Genomic DNA, 19,372 nt, shown 5'->3' on the forward strand with positions numbered 1-19,372 from the left:
GCATCAGAGAGCAACTTGGGGTTAGTATCTTGCCCAAGGATACTTGGCATGCAGACCGGAAGAGCCTGGGATCGAACCACCAACCTTCTGATCAGTAGGTGACCTGCTCTACCTCCTGAGCTACAGCCACCCCAGCCAGGACGGTCCTGACACGACTGTCTTGGCTGGAATAAAAAATGTCCATTACAGTAGAAATGTTTTCTCAGGAGTTTAGTGATGCAGATTCCTCATCAAGTGAAGTTAGTCCACCTGATCAAACTATCTCCTGTTCAAAGAAAGATTCAGCTTTCATTAACGAGGAGTGAATGAAAAATTCTTCATGCATCAGCAAATGCAGTCAGTGTGAAAAGTTAAGGGTTTCTTTAAATGCATTCAGTACAACACAAAGATGTGGTACATGTGATGTGTTCAGAGACGTCACTTACCTTTGTTCCAGATTTCACTCTTTGTCAGAATTACTCTAAAGAAAAAAACATTCAGGTCAAAAACTCAACATGATGGAAGAGCTGTCACACAAACACTGGGCCACGACCATCTCCACACAAACTTTCCTCGTCCATCATGTCACTAGTGATACAGTTTAACTAGTTACTTGTGCCTCAGTAAAATCTGTTATATGGCCTCGTTATTCATCATATATGAGGTTTTAGTGGAAGCGGCTGGTTCTTACCCAGATAAGAAACAGCAACTGGAACGATGTGCACTGTCATAAAAATGTCTAGTTTGTTATATCTAAATCTTTGCGAGTGGTTGCCATGTTCAGCATGTATGTTGCTCCCTCTGAGGATGTTGTTTTGTTTTGATAAGAGCATTTAAAATCCAAAAACAATCGACTGTAGGAGAAGAAACGTGTGATATGATGGTGATGGCAGGTTTATACCTGAAATCTACAGCTGGTGAGTCAGACCAGCTGAACAGTTCAGAAATGTTTTTAATAATTCAGAATGCATCAAAGTATAAAGATCCATGAGATTAATGAGTAAAAACATGCAGCACCACACAAAGATTAAGACTGTGTGTCACAGAGAGCCTGTACTTACTTGTCATCAGCTCAGTTTTGATGGTTATGTCTGAAGAAGGTTTTGAATCTGAGGAGGAAAAATAGAAAATGATTAACAAAATGATTTTGTTCAACTAAAAAAATAATATGATCTGTTGATGTTGATGATAGTGTTTAATACAAACAGCATGAACACAAACGCAGGCACGAGGAGAAAGTTTTCTCAGTTGCAGGAGGGTTCATGGTTCTGTTTCTGTCACTTGAATATTTAACTTTTTAAAATATGTGAGCACTGTTTCATTGTGTAGGTCAGAAAATTTTGCAGTGCTTATAAAACATATTTATGTGAGCACTACAGAAATCTCAGTTAGTGAACATGGAGAAAAGTTTATTATGCAACATCCAGGAAGAAGAAGAAGAATGATGAGGATGCGTGGTGGTGAAAAATGACAGAGAACAGAATAAATGAAGATGCTGAGGAGTTCAGGGAAACGTTGAAGCTAAGAGACGGATGAGCATTTGCAGACAAACAGATTAAAGTAACAGGACGTGCAGTGATTCACAGATTTAGTTTGTTACTGTAGAATATTACTGAACATACTGAACGTAGACAGGGCCGTCTATGTTTCCAAGGTACCTGTTTTTAGTACTGATGCTTTAATTATTTTGTTCTGTTTAGTGCTGTGTAACTCTAAACTATTATAACTGACTATATGAACACATGGTTTGAATTTCTAACCTTCTACTTTCATATTTAGAAAATGTAAAAAATAAAGCCACTACATTACAATTTTTATGAGGATACAAAAAAATCCTCCAATCCAAGCACAAACAGACACACCTGAAGGGCTCCTGTCAGGATCATCTTCAGGTGAAGTCTTCATGTCTACAAAAATCAGACCAGACAGACAAAATCAAAACATAAAAACTTCAGCAACCAGCTGAGCTGCTCTGTGGTGATGCTGTTGTTAATTTCCAACATCTGCCTTGTTTCCATGCATTTAATTTTAGTCTCTAATTCACATTCAGTGAAACACATTTTTATGTGAACAAGATTCAGCTCAAAATGTCTACATGAGAAATTTACTTACAAGGTTTAGAAGGTTTAGCTGTAAATAAAAGAAAGAATCAAATGTCAGTGATCATAGCTGTAAATACAGGAACACTGATCCCTACACCACTAACTCAAACTGGTTTACAAAGCTCTCCATGTTACTTTACCTTTTACTTTATTTACTATTGGTTCCTTCTCTCACTGTGATAATACTGTTACAGTCTCATCACTCTGGGGCTTTAAACATCATTGCTGTACCAGGACCTGAAGCTTGTTTTAATGTGCAACCTGGAAAAACACTAAAAATACTGAATTCATCACTTTGGTTCACTCACCAGTTTTCTTTTTGTAAATAATGAATCCGATCAGTGCAACAACAGCGAGAACAAGAGCAGCAGTGACAATGGGGACGCTGATGGGGACGGCAGTGGGGCTGGAGCTGGGGCCGATCGTGATGCTGGGCACTTCTGTCGAGGCTAAAAACAAACAAACGAAAAAACAAAGAAGAAGAGCAGCAAACAACTGATTTATTAATTTTAAATATTGTTTTGCAAAAAAAATACACATTAACATTTTTGTTCAATTATTGACAAAAAATGTTGAATGAAAAATAAAGATAAAGACAAAACTGAAATGTGTGTCCTTAATGTCTTTAACTTCTTTGACTTATACTAATGCTAAACTAATATTATAAAAAATCCAAACATTTAAAGTGTCAGTGCTACAACTGCAAACCATGATTGATTAGTTTATTATAAATAAAAATTATTTGTGTTTGTGGTTTTTTTTCTGTTTTACACTGTTTATATATCATGAGTTCATACAGGAGGTCCATTGTGGGCTATAAAATGAGTAAAATTAGATTTTGAAAATAAAGTTAATATTTTTTGACACCCATCATCTCAAACACAAAACAATACAAACAACACATCTTCATCATTTCTGATTATTTTCTTACCTTCATTTGTCCTGATGGCTGTTTTATCCAGTGTGGTGGTGACGTTTTTGTTTATACCAGAGAACTGAAACACACAGTCGTACCTCCTCCAGTCTTCAGCTGGAACAGATCTCAGATCCAGGTTAACACTCATCTGGAAGGTCCCATCATTGTTGGTGAGGACCTCTCCTATCTCCACACCCTCATGAGTCTCCTCTCCATCTTTCCTCCACATCATCTCGGCTCTGTCAGGATAGAAACCTGTAGCGTGGCAGCTGATGGCAGAGGAGGAAGACTTCTGGAGGAGAGACACTGAAGGAAGAACTGGAGAGTAAAGCGAAACACAGGGTCACAGTTTCTGTATTAACAGCATGCTAACACATATTAATGTACATATAGTACCATGTGAAGGATATTACAGAGTCAAATAAAGACTCTGTAATATAAAAATAAAGAAATAAGGAAAAATATTTGAAGGGAGGGGGAAACACATTGTAAAAGGCTGAAGTTATGGTTTTGAAATTTAACGAATAAATTACATTTTGATTATTGTTAAAAAAAAAACCATGAGATTAGCAGACAGAGAGGAAGAGAGAAAATACACTAAAGTTAACTGTGTTGGTGATAAAAAAGTTGTATTGCTTAATAAAAATGAGGTAAATTATCACTCTAAGTCTGGTCATGTGATACCTGTTCTCATTAAAGAGCTCCTCCCATAGTTCAGATACTTCTTCAGCCACTCAGGACAAATCTGAGTGTAATAGTTCTTCACACTGGTTATAAAAGCTTTGTTACTGTCCCACTTGTGTTTGGTCACCACAGCCTGTTGTTTAGGAGCGACCCACGTCTCTGTCTGCAGGTCAAATATTATGAAGTCTTCTCCATCATAACCAAACTGCTCATATCCGTCCACCTCATTCGTCACATCGTCCCATTCGCAGCCATACATCCGCTGGACAATGTGAACACCTGAAAGAAGAACAGAGACGAAGACGACAGTGAACCAGAGTGAGATCCAGCATCGTCTTACAGTGGGGCAAAAAAGTATTTAGTCAGCCACCGATTGTGCAAGTTCCCCCACCTAAAATGATGACAGAGGTCAGTAATTTGCACCAGAGGTACACTTCAACTGTGAGAGGACAGAATGTGGAACAAAAAAATCCATGAATCCACATGGTAGGATTTGTAAAGAATCTTCGTAAATCAGGGTGGAAAATAAGTATTTGCGTCAATAAGCAAAAATACAACTCAATACTTTGTAACATAACCTTTGTTGGCAATAACAGAGGTCAAACGTTTACTATAGGTCTTTACCAGGTTTGCACACACAGTAGCTGGTATTTTGGCCCATTCCTCCATGCAGATCTTCTCGAGAGCAGTGATGTTTTGGGCTGTCGCCGAGCAACACGGACTTTCAACTCCCGCCACAGATTTTCTATGGGGTTGAGGTCTGGAGACTGGCTAGGCCACTCCAGGACTTTCAAATGCTTCTTACGGAGCCACTCCTTTGTTGCCCGGGCGGTTGTGTTTTGGATCATTGTCATGTTGGAAGACCCAGCCTCGTTTCATCTTCAAAGTTCTCACTGATGGAAGGAGGTTTTGGCTCAAAATCTCACGATACATGGCCCCATTCATTCTGTCCTTAACACGGATCAGTCGTCCTGTCCCCTTGGCAGAAAAACAGCCCCATAGCATGATGTTTCCACCCCCATGCTTCACAGTAGGTATGGTGTTCTTGGGATGCAACTCAGTATTCTTCTTCCTCCAAACACGACGAGTTGAGTTTATACCAAAAAGTTCTACTTTGGTTTCATCTGACCACATGACATTCTCCCAATCCTCTGCTGTATCATCCATGTGCTCTCTGGCAAACTTCAGACGGGCCTGGACATGCACTGGCTTCAGCAGCGGAACGCGTCTGGCACTGCGGGATTTGATTCCCTGCCGTTGTAGTGTGTTACTGATGGTGACCTTTGTTACTTTGGTCCCAGCTCTCTGCAGGTCATTCACCAGGTCCCCCCGTGTGGTTCTGGGATCTTTGCTCACCGTTCTCATGATCATTTTGACCCCACGGGATGAGATCTTGCGTGGAGCCCCAGATCGAGGGAGATTATCAGTGGTCTTGTATGTCTTCCATTTTCTGATGATTGCTCCCACAGTTGATTTTTTCACATCAAGCTGCTTGCCTATTGTAGATTCACTCTTCCCAGTCTGGTGCAGGTCTACAATACTTTTCCTGGTGTCCTTCGAAAGCTCTTTGGTCTTGGCCATGGCGGAGTTTGGAGTCTGACTGTTTGAGGCTGTGGACAGGTGTCTTTTATACAGATGATGAGTTCAAACAGGTGCCATTCATACAGGTAACGAGTGGGGGACAGAAAAGCTTCTTACAGAAGACGTTACAGGTCTGTGAGAGCCAGAGATTTTCCTTGTTTGAGGTGACCAAATACTTATTTTCCACCCTGATTTACGAATAAATTCTTTACAAATCCTACCATGTGAATTCATGGATTCTTTTTTCACATTCTGTCTCTCACAGTTGAAGTGTACCTCTGGTGCAAATTACTGACCTCTGTCATCATTTTAAGTGGGGGAACTTGCACAATCGGTGGCTGACTAAATACTTTTTTCCCCACTGTATATAAACACAGAGACACAAGTCACCAGAGACTAAAACACCTGACCTGATTCAACACAGCTTCCACAGAAGGAGGGTTTCAGGACAGAGAAGCCTGTTCAGCAGCGAGTTGCTACAACTGGTTTCAATAAACATAATAATAAATATCCTTAAAGACAAGCTATGTAAGATGTGAGCTCAGTACAAATACTGTTTTCAAAATGTTAAATGAAAGAGAGAAAAACGTCATTTGACTTCACAATTCTTCATTTCGTCTTCCTCTTTCGGTCACTCTCTTTAAGGGTCGCCACAGCAGATCCTCCTTCTCTACATCCATGAACTTCCTCCAAGGTCTTTCTCTTCTCAGCTCCACATTCAACATCCAAACCATGTCAGCCTTGCCACTTGGTCACTCCCAATAAAATCATCATCAGCTCTGTTACCTCCGACTCGGTGCCTTCATCTCCTCACCATGCATCGCAGCAGGTCTCAATGCCATCTTGTAAACCTTCCCTTTCACTCTTGCTTCTGTCTTTATGCAACAGATCACACACCCTGACACCCTGCACTTCTGTTGTGCTCTGCCTGCTACTTTGGATGGTTGACCCAGGCATTTAAATTAATAATCATCACTGTTTCTGCTTCTTGCATCCTCTCTGTAACACTGTTCTCGCTGTCATTCACACACATGTACTCTGTGTTGCTTCTACTGATTTCTCATTTCTCTTCTCACCAGCGTATAACCCCATCCTTTCCACCTGCTCCCTGCTCTCACTAGAGATCACAATACCTTCTGGAAACATCAAAGTCTATGGAGACTTCAGTCTGACCTCATCTGTTAACCTGCCCATCCCCACTACAAACATGAGGGGGCTCAGAGCAGATCCATGATGTAATCCCACCCCCACCTTGAACCCAACTGTCACTCCAACCACACACACCACTGTCCACATACAGGTCCTGCACCACCCTCACATACTTCTCTGTCATCCCTGAGTTTCTCATGCAGCACCACAGTTCATCTTTTGGCATCTTATCATATGCTTTCTCCTCTAAACTTTTCCATCAACACTGAAAGAAACATCACGTCTGTGGTGCTCTTTCTCAGCATGAAGCCATACTGCCGCTTCCCCATGCCCCAGACGTTAAGCAGTCTGGTTAAAAAGTCCACTGCTGTCTCTCCTAAACATCCCAATAACTCCACAGGTATGTTATCTGGACAAACTCTCTCTCCACTCTTCATCCTCTTACAGCTGCCCTCACGTCTTCTTTACTCGTCCTCTGCACTTCCTGATTCACTTGCTGCCCTCCATCTGCCCTTTACATTCATCGTGAGTCATCCTGTATTTAAATCTTTAATCTGAATGAAGTATTTTTAAAGTGTATGTATGCAAATCTGTTTATGACTAAAATAAATGCTGAAAACATTAACAGCAAATATCAGTAAAAAAACAAGAAAATATAAACAAACCTCCAGTTTGGTTGAAGCGCTGCTTTCCGATTTCAATGTTGGCTTTGAACACCTGCTGGGCACTTACAAAGCCCCCAGTCTCTGTCTCCCAGTACTGCTCATCTATATTTCTGTTCATCCAGTCCTGTTTGGGCACAGCTTTCATGGTGTTGCTGTCAAACTGAACCATCTGAACTTCATCAACCATCCCAACAACCACGAACTCTGGGAAGTTTGGGACTTGAGAGGACGCAGTGTAGAAATACTTCAGAGAGTGCTTCACTGGAAGAAATGTTTAATGTAGTGAGACACGGCTTTAAAAATCAGCAGTATTTTCAAAATAAAAAAACTATAGTGTCTCCTCTATAAATACAAAAAAAAATATGAATCAATGTTTTATCTTTTCAGATCATCTTATATTAAAAACCTACATTTTGTAACTACAATTTGTTTTGTAAAAACTGGTGTTTGTAGGTCATTTTGATTTAGTTATACTTTCATGATGCATCAGTAATGATTTACAGTCCTTATTATGGCATTAACCTGACCATAGGCTGCCAGTAAATTCATTTTTTAATATTGTGCAGATTACAACTGTTTCTTTCCCTTTTTGCTTGTATTACACTTCTATACCTTGTACCATAAAACATTATGAGCAGCTTAAAATTTTTCTTCGTCTACAATTAGAAATTTAATTTCCACAAAAAGTAATTTGTAAACCAACACTCATTTAAGTTTTGATGTTTGTAGCTGTTTGTAGGCTTTCTGCAAACAGCTACAAACAAACATCAGGGACCCAAACCAGCCCTCTCACGGCCTGTTTTCACTCCCGCATCTGGAAAGAGGAGACGGAGCATCAGCTGCAGAACCAGCAGGATGCTGGAAGGCTTCTCTGCACAAACTGTGGGGCTGATAAATGTACTTTGGCCCCTCCCTTTACAAACCATAAACACACACTTAATCTGATCTAATTTAATCCCTCTCTGTGAAGGGACTGCTGCTAGCTGAATCAATCTGATTATTTACACTTGAGTTTGCTCAGAGTCTCTGCAGGCTGCTGCTTCATTGCTATTTATCCTTATTTTAGATTTGTTATTACTGTATTTTATTTCTTTTACTGATCATTGTAGCGTAGAGGCTGATGAGAAGCAACATTTTGTTGAAGCCTTTGTACTTCTGTTACAAAAACAACAACAACAACCCCGCGAAATAAAAATAAACTTTGACTCTTGAATATGTGCAAGCCGAGAGTCTGTTCACAGTAACACCCGAGCTACCTGAGAGCAACACTATCTCTAAAGAACAGTTTCATTTTTATGAAACTTACCTGCAGACACAGACGCTGTCCCAGTAAAGAAGCAGCAGCATCATAAACGTCCTCATCTTCAATTCAATTCTCTCAACATAAGAAGAAAAAAAGAATACAACCGTTTATTGTTTTAATTTTGCAACAAAATGAAACTACAGCCTCTGAGTCCGCACGCGCAGTGACTCCTCTCTGACCAATAGGAATTCAAAGCTGGATGCGCCTCACCAGTAACCAGGCAAAATGGGAGAACCGAGGTTTATTTATTTACTAATTTATTTTGGAAAGTGGAGAATGACAGAAACAAAGAGCTAGTAGCGCGTAATCTGTGTTTTTGATCAGAGACCTAAAGTGACGCAGGGATTAAAGACACATATCAATCATGTTTATTTGTGTCACAGCTGTTGTCACATATTTTCTGAAGTTATTTGTACTTAATCATATTCTTGTTAATGCCATTTTAAAAGTAGTTTAAATTATGCTCATGTTTACACAACTATGCAATTAACCTTGAGTTCCCAGAGTAATCCAGATACAATTATTCATCCACCCACAAATTTAGCTTGCAACCTATTCCACCTGATTTGGGACAAGAGATAAGGTGCACCCTAACAGGTCTCGCCCAGAGAGAGAGAAAGAGCAAACCATACACTCTCACATCCACACCTATGCTTCATTTAATCACCAGTTAACCTAAAATGCGCGTTTTTGGACTATAGGGTCAAGTCAAAGTGAAAGAAGTGTAAAAGAATTGTTCCACAAACTAGTATCCCACATTATACCAAAGTAAAAACACGTTTTTACAGGTAAAAGTCTTGCAGTCAAAATCTCGTTTAAATAAAAGTCACGAACCACCAACATAAGTAAAAGATTTATATTTATTATAATTGAAGTTGTAAGAGATTATTGATTTGTAAGCAGTATTAATGCTGCGTTATGTGGTTGAGGTCCATTAAATACAGTTCAGCAGTTTAAAGCTTGGCAAACCACCGGGGTCATCACCTCTGTGTAACCTGAGAGTTTGTGACATGAAAGCCTGCACACTGAAAACATGCGAAGAGGTCAAGATCAGATACTGCTGACTCTTTAACTAGAACATACTCAGAGGTGTCATGTGCTTGTAACTGTTGTATTTCATGAGCTTATAATATGATTTCAAGTCTAGAAAAGTCAACAAAGCTGTCAAATATAAAAACCAAAGCAAAAAAGAAAAGATTGTATTTCTAAAATATTGGGATAGACAGACCAGAGAAAAACACGTAGTGATGAAAAACGTATACACTTAATAACTTTGGGTAAGGTTAGACACTAAATGCTGCAATGTGAGGAGGAAGAAGTCAGAGCAGAGTAAAGGTGCCCAATATTCAGAGATTCTCATATTTTATCTCAGAAAAGCAGCAAAGTAGCCAGTTCAACCAGATTACAGAGGCTGTTTTCAGCATTATAACATGATGACGATGAACTAGAGCTTTAATTATGTAGAGAAAACGAGCAGGTTTTTAAGATGAATTCAGAGAATGTGAAATGTCAAAGAACAAATGAACAAAGTGAGTGATCTCATTTAGCTTCCAGCAACATCACATCTTTTAAATTTGAGATTTGCCTCTTTATCTTTTAATTTACCTCCATATGTAAACTTACAGCTTCTGTCATTCTTTAATTTCTGCTGTCTTTAAAGTGGGAAGAAGTATATTGTTTTCACACCAGAACAAATGAATCCACCCAAAATCAGACAGAGTTATGATGCATTTCCTGTTTTTATTTTGAGAGATTATAAAAACACAACACACCTCTGAAGCATGAGTTTGTGTTTCTTTGTGACCCTCCTAAACTTAGATTCACACAGCATCACCCTCACACAGATACATGCTGGTGTGTGTTGTCACTGTGACACACCCAGCTGATGCTCTTTTGGACTGTGACTTGCAAACAAAGAAATGACATAAGTTGAAGCTCCAGCGGAAAACTTCAGCAAATCTTCTGATCATTCACGGTGTTAGAGCTCCACCACTGGACTCAAACAGCACTCCATCTGTGCTGTTCTGAGAAATCACGTGATGACTCTGTTAGGTTTCGTTTTTGTGTTTATGAAGCTGGATGATCTGGTTTGATTCGCAAGCGTTGGCACACAAACAAAGAGGCTGTTATCTAATTTAAGCTCCAGGTCGTCAAGGCTTTTTGTCTTCCTGGTTTTGCAACATTGCTGCAAAGATAAAGAAATGAAGCTAATAATGATTAACATCAGAAAACTTTAGCAATGTAGAACTATGTATGAAAACACATAAACCACAATATTTAAGTATCATTGCCTGAATCCAAGGGTTACAGACATAATATTATACATTTGGAATATAAAAACAAAGTTGTATGTTTTGGGATTTTAAGACTTTTTACTAGTTCTGTTTCTCTTGTCCTCATCTGACATTTTTTGTTTGTTTTTTGAGTAGGATTTGCCACAACATCCAATATATTTATCTCTCTCTCGCTGTCTCATTAATAAGATTTGGAGTTTTGAGATGTGGGTCAGCAGCAGAATTCAGTGGGTGGTGTTAATACACCTGACTGTAACAAAAAATGTCTCTTTGTTGTTTAGACTCCGCCACACTCAAAATAAAACTGCCGCATGCGCAGTAGGTCCTCTCTGACCAATAGGAATTCAAAGCTGGCTGCACCTTAATAGTAACCAGGCAAAAAAAGGGAAACAAGGTTTTCTTTGGAAAGTGAAACTTATCAGGCAGAATGACCTCAGAAACAAAGAGCCAGTGCTGTGTAGTCTGTGGGCCTCTGTGTCTTTAACCACTACGTCACTGTAGGCCGTCTATTTGCTTCACAGCTGTTATCACATATTTTCTGAAGTTATTTATACTTAATCACATTCTTACTAATGCTATTTTAAAAGTAATTTAAATTATGCTCGTGTTTACACTCATATGCAAATAACTTCCCCAAGTAATCCAGATACAATTATTAATCCACCCACAAATTCATCTGGAAACCTATTCCAGCCAAATCAGCTGGAATAGCTGTGTGTCCTTCTCTTTCTGCAACGTTGCTGCAATGATAAAATAAGGAAACGATCAATTCCTAAAATCAGAAATGTTGAATTTTTTTATGTATAAAAACAAATAAAGATCAATATTTAAGTATTATTGTCTAAACCGAAAGGCTACAGACTGGATATTATGTATTTACATATAAAAATTTAAATATAATGTTGGATTTTAAGACTTTCTGTTGGTTCTGATTCTCTTGTCCTCATCTGACCTCTGCCCTCACAGACTCTTTCTCATAACTTGCTGCCTTTCATATGAACTCACTTCAAGATATAATCCCACTTTTCATGATTAAACCACAAATTTTGCACATAAACCTGTCTAAGCATCAAAGACTATCATTAAGCTCTGCTGCAGGACTTCTTTTATTTTTAAGAGTAGGTTTCTCCACAATGTGCTGCTGGGTTTGGTTTGTCAGATGGCGCCATCTAGCAATGGGATTGTAGTACTGCTGAATATAAAAGTAAGCTTTGTCTTTAAGTGTTTTCTTACCCCTAAATATATCTTTGATCAAATCCCTTCCCTTCAGGCATATAGGAAAGTCAGCTTTTGCAGATGATACACTCATCAGGAAGAGAGGAAGAAGTGTGCAGACTGTTTAAAAGCAGCTGCAAGAAGCAGTGAAGTAGGTACAAATATGGGCTACTACATGAGCATTTCAGCTCTCCATAGAAAATAAAACAAAATCGTGTATTTAAAAAGGAAACATATAAGCAAAGATTGTTTCATCTATCTGCATGTCATTTAAATTTTTAGGAGTGCACTTTGATGTAAAGCTTACATGAACACAGCACATTAACAGGACTGAGAAGAAAATGTAAAAAGAGTTTAAATATAATACCTGGTGGAAACACAATGGGAATCACAAAAGGTCATTTTAAAAAATGTATATGCATATATATCAGTGATAAGATGTAGTTTGGATTATGGAGCTGTAACATTGTGCGTCAATACAAACAGATAATAACCCAATCAGTTTCGCAGCCTTTGGCTGAACCGAGCAGAGATCATAGACCTGGACTCTACAGATTTAATGGTGCTGTTTCTGTGAGCAGTCCCATCATCAGTAAACACTAGAAGCACTAGTTGCTGTGCTTTCAATCATGAGCTGTTTTTCTTTTCCAAGCTCTTCATTTCCCATCATTGTTATAACATTTGTTTCATTTGTTTAATGATTTATTTATTAATTCATTTTATTGTTTACATGTCTGTGTATGCCGTTTTAGATGTTTTCTGGGAAAGTCTTCCTGTTCTTGAGTGTAACCAGTGTTTTGTACCATGTTGTAAACTCTCTGTATTTACATTAAATAATGGTTCTCATGATTGTAGACCATGACAATGACATACATACTCATCCAGTGTTACTGGCTTGGTTAGATGTTTTAAATTATTTCTTGTAACCATGTAAATAATTCTGCCATCATTCACTTTAGTTGTCTTCTGTGGTCTTTCAGGCCTTTTGTTGTTGCCGAGCTGGTCAGTGCATTTATTCTTTTTAACAATCCATCCATCTTCTTCCGCTTTATCCGGGGCCGGGTCGCGGGGGCAGCAGCCTAAGCAGAGAAGCCCAGACCTCCCTCTCCCCAGCCACCTCCTCTAGCTTATCCTGGGGCGTTCCAAGGCGTTCCCAGGCCAGCTGAGAGATATAATCTCTCCAGCGTGCCCTTTTTAATAATGCACCGGATTATTGATTTGGCCACTTGTGCGTTTTTGCTCTCTCTGAAATGTTTATTTGGGTTTCTCAGCCTAGTAAAGTCTCCATAACTTGCACCAACATCTTTTTGTGCTCACATTTAAAATTGGAGTTATATTATCCATGCTTAAATAAAAGCTAATCAAAATAACAGTAGTTTGACTTTTCAGTACACTGCAGACCAGCTCCCACCAGGAACAAACCTGACAACAATCTGCTGGCAAAGCTAAAGCTACATGATTGTGTTTGGAGCAGAAACAACTAAGAACAGCTGCGGCTAAACACACACTATAGTTATAGCATACAGCTTGATTCATGCCTTCCTTGGGGCATGGTCATGTAAAGTTAACACCTCTTTTGAGAAGATTTTTAAGCCAGTTGTTGGACAGTCACATCAGCAGGTGGAGTTTTCTAACTTCCAGGAGGATCAATGTTTCTTGGATTACAACCTGCGCTTGTTGCAGCATCTGCTCTTCATGTGAAACATCCAGCACACAGAGCAGCTGTTTCAAGTAGATCCAGTGACGTCTCCACCGAACTTCTAGTATGAACGACGTCCTCCAAGAGTTTTGCTCTTTAAAATGTCTGAGTTCTTTCATGTAGGACTCAAGACAAATATTAAGTGAATGAACAGTTTCATTTATTAAAATTGCACAAGTGGAATTGGATGCTTTTGACTGTAATTCCCTGAGACCCCGAAAACGTTATATTTTTTAAAGGACTAACCAAAGTAGATGCAGAAAACAATGATGTGACAAAATCATTAGAAAAATGTAATGATTTTTTTTTTAAAGGGAAAAACTGTGAGATATGACAAAAAATTATACCACTGTGGTCTAGAAGAATCTCAGTCAGTAGGAGTCAGTTTAAACAAGTCCTCAGTTGCCTGATAAAATTATTAAATAATAATAATGAAATAAATAAATATAACATAGAATCCCTCCACTGTTTACTGTTCTACGAATGATTTTATATATAAAATCTGTACAAGTTCTGAATATCATACATTGTGCAAGGAGTTCATTAATAATCCCAGCTCTGTGATGTCTGTAATCACAGAGCTTAACAAAATGTGTGAAATAAATTAATTTGGAGGAGAACGTTCTTGAAAAGAAACTCTTAACATTATAAAGTTTATAAATTATAACAGATCCAAAACAAAATGACAAAAGAAGCATAAAAAGAAAAAAGAAACCAACTTCTCATCATAGACAAATGTCCCAAAAATGTCCTTGTGTTTAAATAATTTAGGGATCTACATCTGTGAATGTTGCAATTTCTGAGTGAAAAACACAAAATGACTGATTCTGTTCATCTGGACGTAAGAGCTTTCAGTGGGAGAAACGTTTCGCCGCTCATTCAAGTGACTTGTAAACTTATAACCTTATAAACAGAACATTTGCATGATGACTGGAATTAGCACCACTGACTAGCAATGGGCCACGAGGTCAGTTTTATGATTGCTATTAAAGTCATGACCTTTGATCTGTAGTCACGAGCACCATTCACAGAGAGTCGGGGCTGCAATCACAGCTGCACCCTTTGGTCCTTCCTCAGTTCAGAGATGGTTGTCTACTCTTTACTGCTCTCCTGTCAGAACAGAAATATTGAGTCTGTTTAATGCAGTCATTCATTTTTTACTTCATACTTTTTGGATTTGGAACATTTATTTTACATTTATAGACATTTATATAATAATAAATAATATTTAAAAGTTTTTAGAGATGATATTAAATAGTGTAGTTTGGTGTGCTGTACTTACATTAGGATTTAATTACTTTTGAGTCTGAATCTTCAAGTCACAGTATCAGAAGCTTAAAAAGAAGAATTATATTTTCAGATGAATAACAACATTAGTTATTTCTGTCAAGCTGACGTCAGTGACTCTACAAATCTTTTTATATTCAGTACACAAATCACAAATACACAAATATCTTTAAACACATTTTAAAAATACTTACAGTTTGCACGATTAAACCCTGAAAACAGACATTATCACAGTTATTTATTTAGAAATTAATCAGGCTATAAGTATTTTACATAATTTAATTAGTAAGTGCTATCTAAATTATTAAATATTCCCAATTTATGATTTTTTTATATCATAGGAACAGGGCATGAAGTATATTAATTTATTAGAATATTAACACCAAAAAAAGTAAATATTTCACATGAATATAATTCATAAAGCATAAAAATATATTTTGCTCATTACCATTTCCTCGTAACTTGAAATAGATTCCGATACAGACGGCCAGGAGAAGAACCGCAAGACCTCCGATAACACCACCAACATGAAACCCTGAAGGACCTGAAACCACAATATTTACAATATTTCTCTCACTGACCAGTGAGTAATCAGACTATGTTCATTACATTAGTGCTTTGATTATTTTAAAAGTATTGCAGGACTTAAACAACCTGATATATTCTCAGTGTGGATCAGTGAATAATGAGTTTTAGGATGAGTTTAGTCAGAATAACTGAATCACAGTTACTGTTTGATTCTCAGCAGCTACATCATAATGACTGACTCAGTGAAAACTGTGTTACAATACTGCATATATTTATGTTTTTACATGCTGTGAGAAAACAAGTTATAAATAAACATCATGGAAAGTTTAATCCTTTATGTAAAATATCAGCATCAGATCTAACCTGTGCACAGTTTAGGATGATTTTTGTGAACTTGGTGAGAAACATACTGCGAAAATACTAAAATGTAAAAAATAAAAATAACATTTTCCCAAAATGCATAGTGAGAATTAAAAAATAAAGCTGTGAATATATTTTTGGATCTTGACCTTTTGTCCCATTAACTCTGAAATTATTTATTTAAATCAGATTGTAATTAAATGGCTGATTCGTTTTTGTGACCATTTACTGAACCACTGTGGTGATGACAGGTTGCAGTGTACATGGAATAACAAAACAGGCCAGAAGAAAGATAAATATATTTTTAAAGATTAATAATCTCCCTTTGAATTCAGTCTTACCTGTATTGGTCTTGATTTTTGTTTTGTCCAGTTTGGTGACGATCTCCTTGTTGACGCCACTGAACTGAAACACACATTCGTGCCTCTCCCAGTCTTCAGGTTTGACTGATGAAAGTTTCAGATCAACACTCATCTGGAAGGTCTCATCATTGTTGGGGAGGATCTCTCCTTTGTGCACACCCTCATGAAGCTCCTCTCCATCTTTCCTCCAGAACATCTCAGCTACGTTAGGAAAAAATCCCGTAGCGTGGCAGCTGATGGGAGAGGAGGGAGTCTTCTGGAGGAGAGACACTGAGGGAGGAACTAAAGAGTAAAGAGGTTTTTAGTTTGTTATGTCTTATTAACTGCACTTTAATATTACTGTTTCTGTTGTCATAGGGAAAAAGACAAGGAACACCCTAGATATGATGGATAGATAGGCTGCCAGAAGCCAAGTGTGTCCACAAAGTTCATACTAGAAAGTGTAATGTTAGTAAGGAATAAAGAGTTCACAGAAACACAGTACAAGACGAACAGAAACTGGAACTAAACTCAGGGTAGAAAACATGAAGGAAACACACAAAGATGAAAACTTTAAAAAAAAGCCAACTAAGAATCAAACTGAAGACATTTAATAATAAACAGAATTTGAAAGACCTTCTGGGTCAAAGACCCAGGACCATGACAGTTTATCCAACATAAGCTGCTCTGCAACCCTGGAGCCGATCCTAGCTGTCAATGTGTAAGAGGTGGACAGCTCACCAGTGTATCACGAGAGAAATATAAATGCAGAGTAACAAGGAAGAGATGGAAACTGACAATAAAAGCATGAAATGAAACTAAGAATCTTAATAGAAAGGACCAAGATGAAGTTAGTAGAAAAACAACAAACAGCACAGTGGTAAATATGTGAGTGAAGAGAGGTGATGAGAAAAATTAGAAAACTGCTTTTTTCTACATTATTATGGACACAGAAATTGAGTCATATGAATATTGTGTCCATTGCTCTAAATCTGGTGATTTTACCTGTTTTCATCAGAGATTTCCTCCCAGAGTTCACAAAGTTCTTCAGTTTGTCAACACACTCCTGTGTGAGGAAGTACTTCTTGTATAATATGCGAGTTTTGTCTCTGTCCCAGTTATGTTTGGTTATAACAGCCTGAGGTGCTGAAGCAATATATGTCTCTGTCTTCAGGTCAAATGCAACGTAATCTCTTCCATCATAACCAAGTATCTCAAATCCAGTCACCTCTCCTGTGTCTTCGTTCCACTCGCAGCCGTACATCCACTGCAAAATGTGAACACCTGAAAGATAAAGAACTGTAGTAAATGAGAGATATTCTATCTTTAGATGCTGTTCAGCAGACAGCAAACCTCAAACTGTTGTAAAGAAGCAGTCCTTTTTATTCAATGTTAAGAGAGCCTCAGTGTTTTTAATATAGACAAAAAAGCACTGAGCTACCCTATGTAGGGAATAATCAAAGACACACAACAAAACACATCCTTCTTATGAAGTCAGCACATCAAATCAGTGTTTCTGGAGCTGCTATTTAGTCCACAAGACACTCAAAACACCTCTGAGAGAGCATGTTCTTGGCAACTGGACACTCTAACGCTTGCTTTAATTGTTTTGATGCATACTCAATCAGCCAGGTAATGAAATTCTTTCAGTGTTTTCCGTGGAAGAAACATTTCTTCCAGATGAACAGAATTAACTTTTTAGGGCTTGCTTTAATTAACTGTGTATAAAGACTATTCACTGTGGTCCGGGTCAAAGGAACCCAGCAGCAAACCCTTTTTCTTTCCCATCATTATCTTAGCTGCATTCCTACAGCCACCACAACCAATTTTAGGGTTTTGCCACCTGCTAAATCCCATTTGAACCCAGTCTCTACTCTTTTTCCTGCTTGGAGGCAAAGTCATCCTCTACAATGTAAGAACAGAAAGTAGAGATATTTTTAAATTTTTCTTCTTTTTCTCTGATCATTTTTTACTTGACTCATTGAAGCTAAGTGCATTTATTAGAATTAAAATTTAAACTAAAGTTTGTTTCTCATTTATTAATATTATTTTATTATTACATTAATATAACACAATGTTCAGGTAGCTTTGCACAAAAATACAAATGTTCTCCAAAGACCTGCTTTTTTACTTTCTTACTTTAAGTACATTTCACAGTCTGTACGTTTTTACTTTTACTGGAGTATTTTTAACACTCGTATCTGTACTTCTACTTAAGTACTGAATGTCGGTACTTTTGCCACCTCTGCCACAGAGACCCTTAACTGTTATCAACTTTGTGTTAACATTATAATATCAAAACTTAGCTGAATTTTCAAATTCATGCTATGGCTGCACCAGTGAAAATTCACAACAAACCCATCAATCATAGAACATAGAACATGCCCTGAAAGTACACTTGGGTTACACAGGTGGACAATGATCTAAAACATGCCAGTAAGTCTACCACTGAATGGCTAAACAAAACAAAACAAATAACTAAAGGAAGGTTTTAGAGTGGTCTAATCAAAGTTTGGACTTAAATCTGACTGAGATGCTTAAAGAGGTCATCTGTGCTCAAAACCCCTCCAATGTGACTGAGCAACAAACAAATGATTGATTCCAGTCCTTGCTGCCATTTAGGGATGGGAATCAAGAACACTGGTTCCCAGTAATCCAGTTTGGATTTGTTGGTCAGCTTGCCTATTGATCCTGCCTGTTGATTTCATTTGCACTTGTGCTACAATCAGCTGATTTCAATATGTAGGAGGAAGAAAATGGCAGCCTGCAGAATGGATACGGACAATCTCTTTTCTTTTTCTATTTTTTTTTTTTGCACAAAAGGACGTGTGCGATGGTAAAGTGCAAACTGCCTCCAGAACACAAACAACTGCATTATGCTGCTAACACAATTTCAGCTCTTTGCAAGCATCTGCATGGACACCATGCTAATGCTAAGCTAGCCAGACAGCATGCTAACGCTAAGCTGTCCAAGATGTTAAAGCTGAATGCAGAACTCAGCCAGACCCTGAACTTCAACAGTTAACAAACTGGTGAGCAGTCAGACTGCAGCCCCGTTTTCTACCTGTTCATCTTTAGCAGAATCACCGTGACGATCACTTTGAAGTCGCTGTGTGCTGGTTTTCATCTTTGCTTTGTGTTCATGCCCAAATTACTAAGACAAAGATCACATGTGTGTTGTCATTAGGATAGTGATTTGTGTTGGTGTGTGTGACTGTAACCTATAGGTTTATACTATTAACTGATTATTATATGACAGCATGTTTCAG

The 19,372-nt window shown here is 38.0% G+C and overlaps 2 protein-coding genes across 11 annotated transcripts in view; one reads left to right on the top strand and one right to left on the bottom strand.

The window, feature by feature from the left end:
* The window catches only part of LOC120726645 (class I histocompatibility antigen, F10 alpha chain-like), a 162,419-nt gene that overhangs the window by 35,283 nt on the left and 107,764 nt on the right, over window positions 1-19,372 (top strand). The gene's annotated exons all lie outside the window — the stretch shown is intronic.
* LOC120726643 (H-2 class I histocompatibility antigen, Q9 alpha chain-like) overlaps window positions 1-19,372 on the bottom strand; it is an 87,814-nt gene that overhangs the window by 9,987 nt on the left and 58,455 nt on the right. For 2 of the 10 annotated variants that reach the window (XM_040020362.1, XM_040020371.1), the window contains exons 4-9: window positions 3,013-3,315; window positions 2,390-2,530; window positions 2,092-2,109; window positions 1,842-1,886; window positions 1,041-1,088; window positions 434-460 (exon numbers count right to left, since the gene is read on the bottom strand). The exons of 1 other annotated variant lie outside the window; for it this stretch is intronic. In XM_040020362.1, coding sequence (XP_039876296.1) covers window positions 456-460; window positions 1,041-1,088; window positions 1,842-1,886; window positions 2,092-2,109; window positions 2,390-2,530; window positions 3,013-3,315 — 560 coding nt within the window. In that variant the 3' untranslated portion in view covers window positions 434-455. Of the gene's footprint in view, window positions 1-122; window positions 266-425; window positions 461-1,040; window positions 1,089-1,841; window positions 1,887-2,091; window positions 2,110-2,389; window positions 2,531-3,012; window positions 3,316-3,681; window positions 3,961-7,076; window positions 7,338-8,382; window positions 8,559-13,725; window positions 14,698-14,869; window positions 14,922-15,068; window positions 15,087-15,322; window positions 15,419-16,103; window positions 16,407-17,108; window positions 17,388-19,372 lie in introns of those variants that run through there. 7 more of the 10 variants (XM_040020380.1, XM_040020381.1, XM_040020363.1 and 4 more) reach the window with 7 other exon arrangements.

The sequence above is a fragment of the Simochromis diagramma genome, unplaced genomic scaffold (assembly GCF_900408965.1).
Source record: "Simochromis diagramma unplaced genomic scaffold, fSimDia1.1 OVJJ01000753.1, whole genome shotgun sequence".
In the NCBI taxonomy this organism is placed as follows: Eukaryota; Metazoa; Chordata; class Actinopteri; order Cichliformes; family Cichlidae; genus Simochromis; species Simochromis diagramma.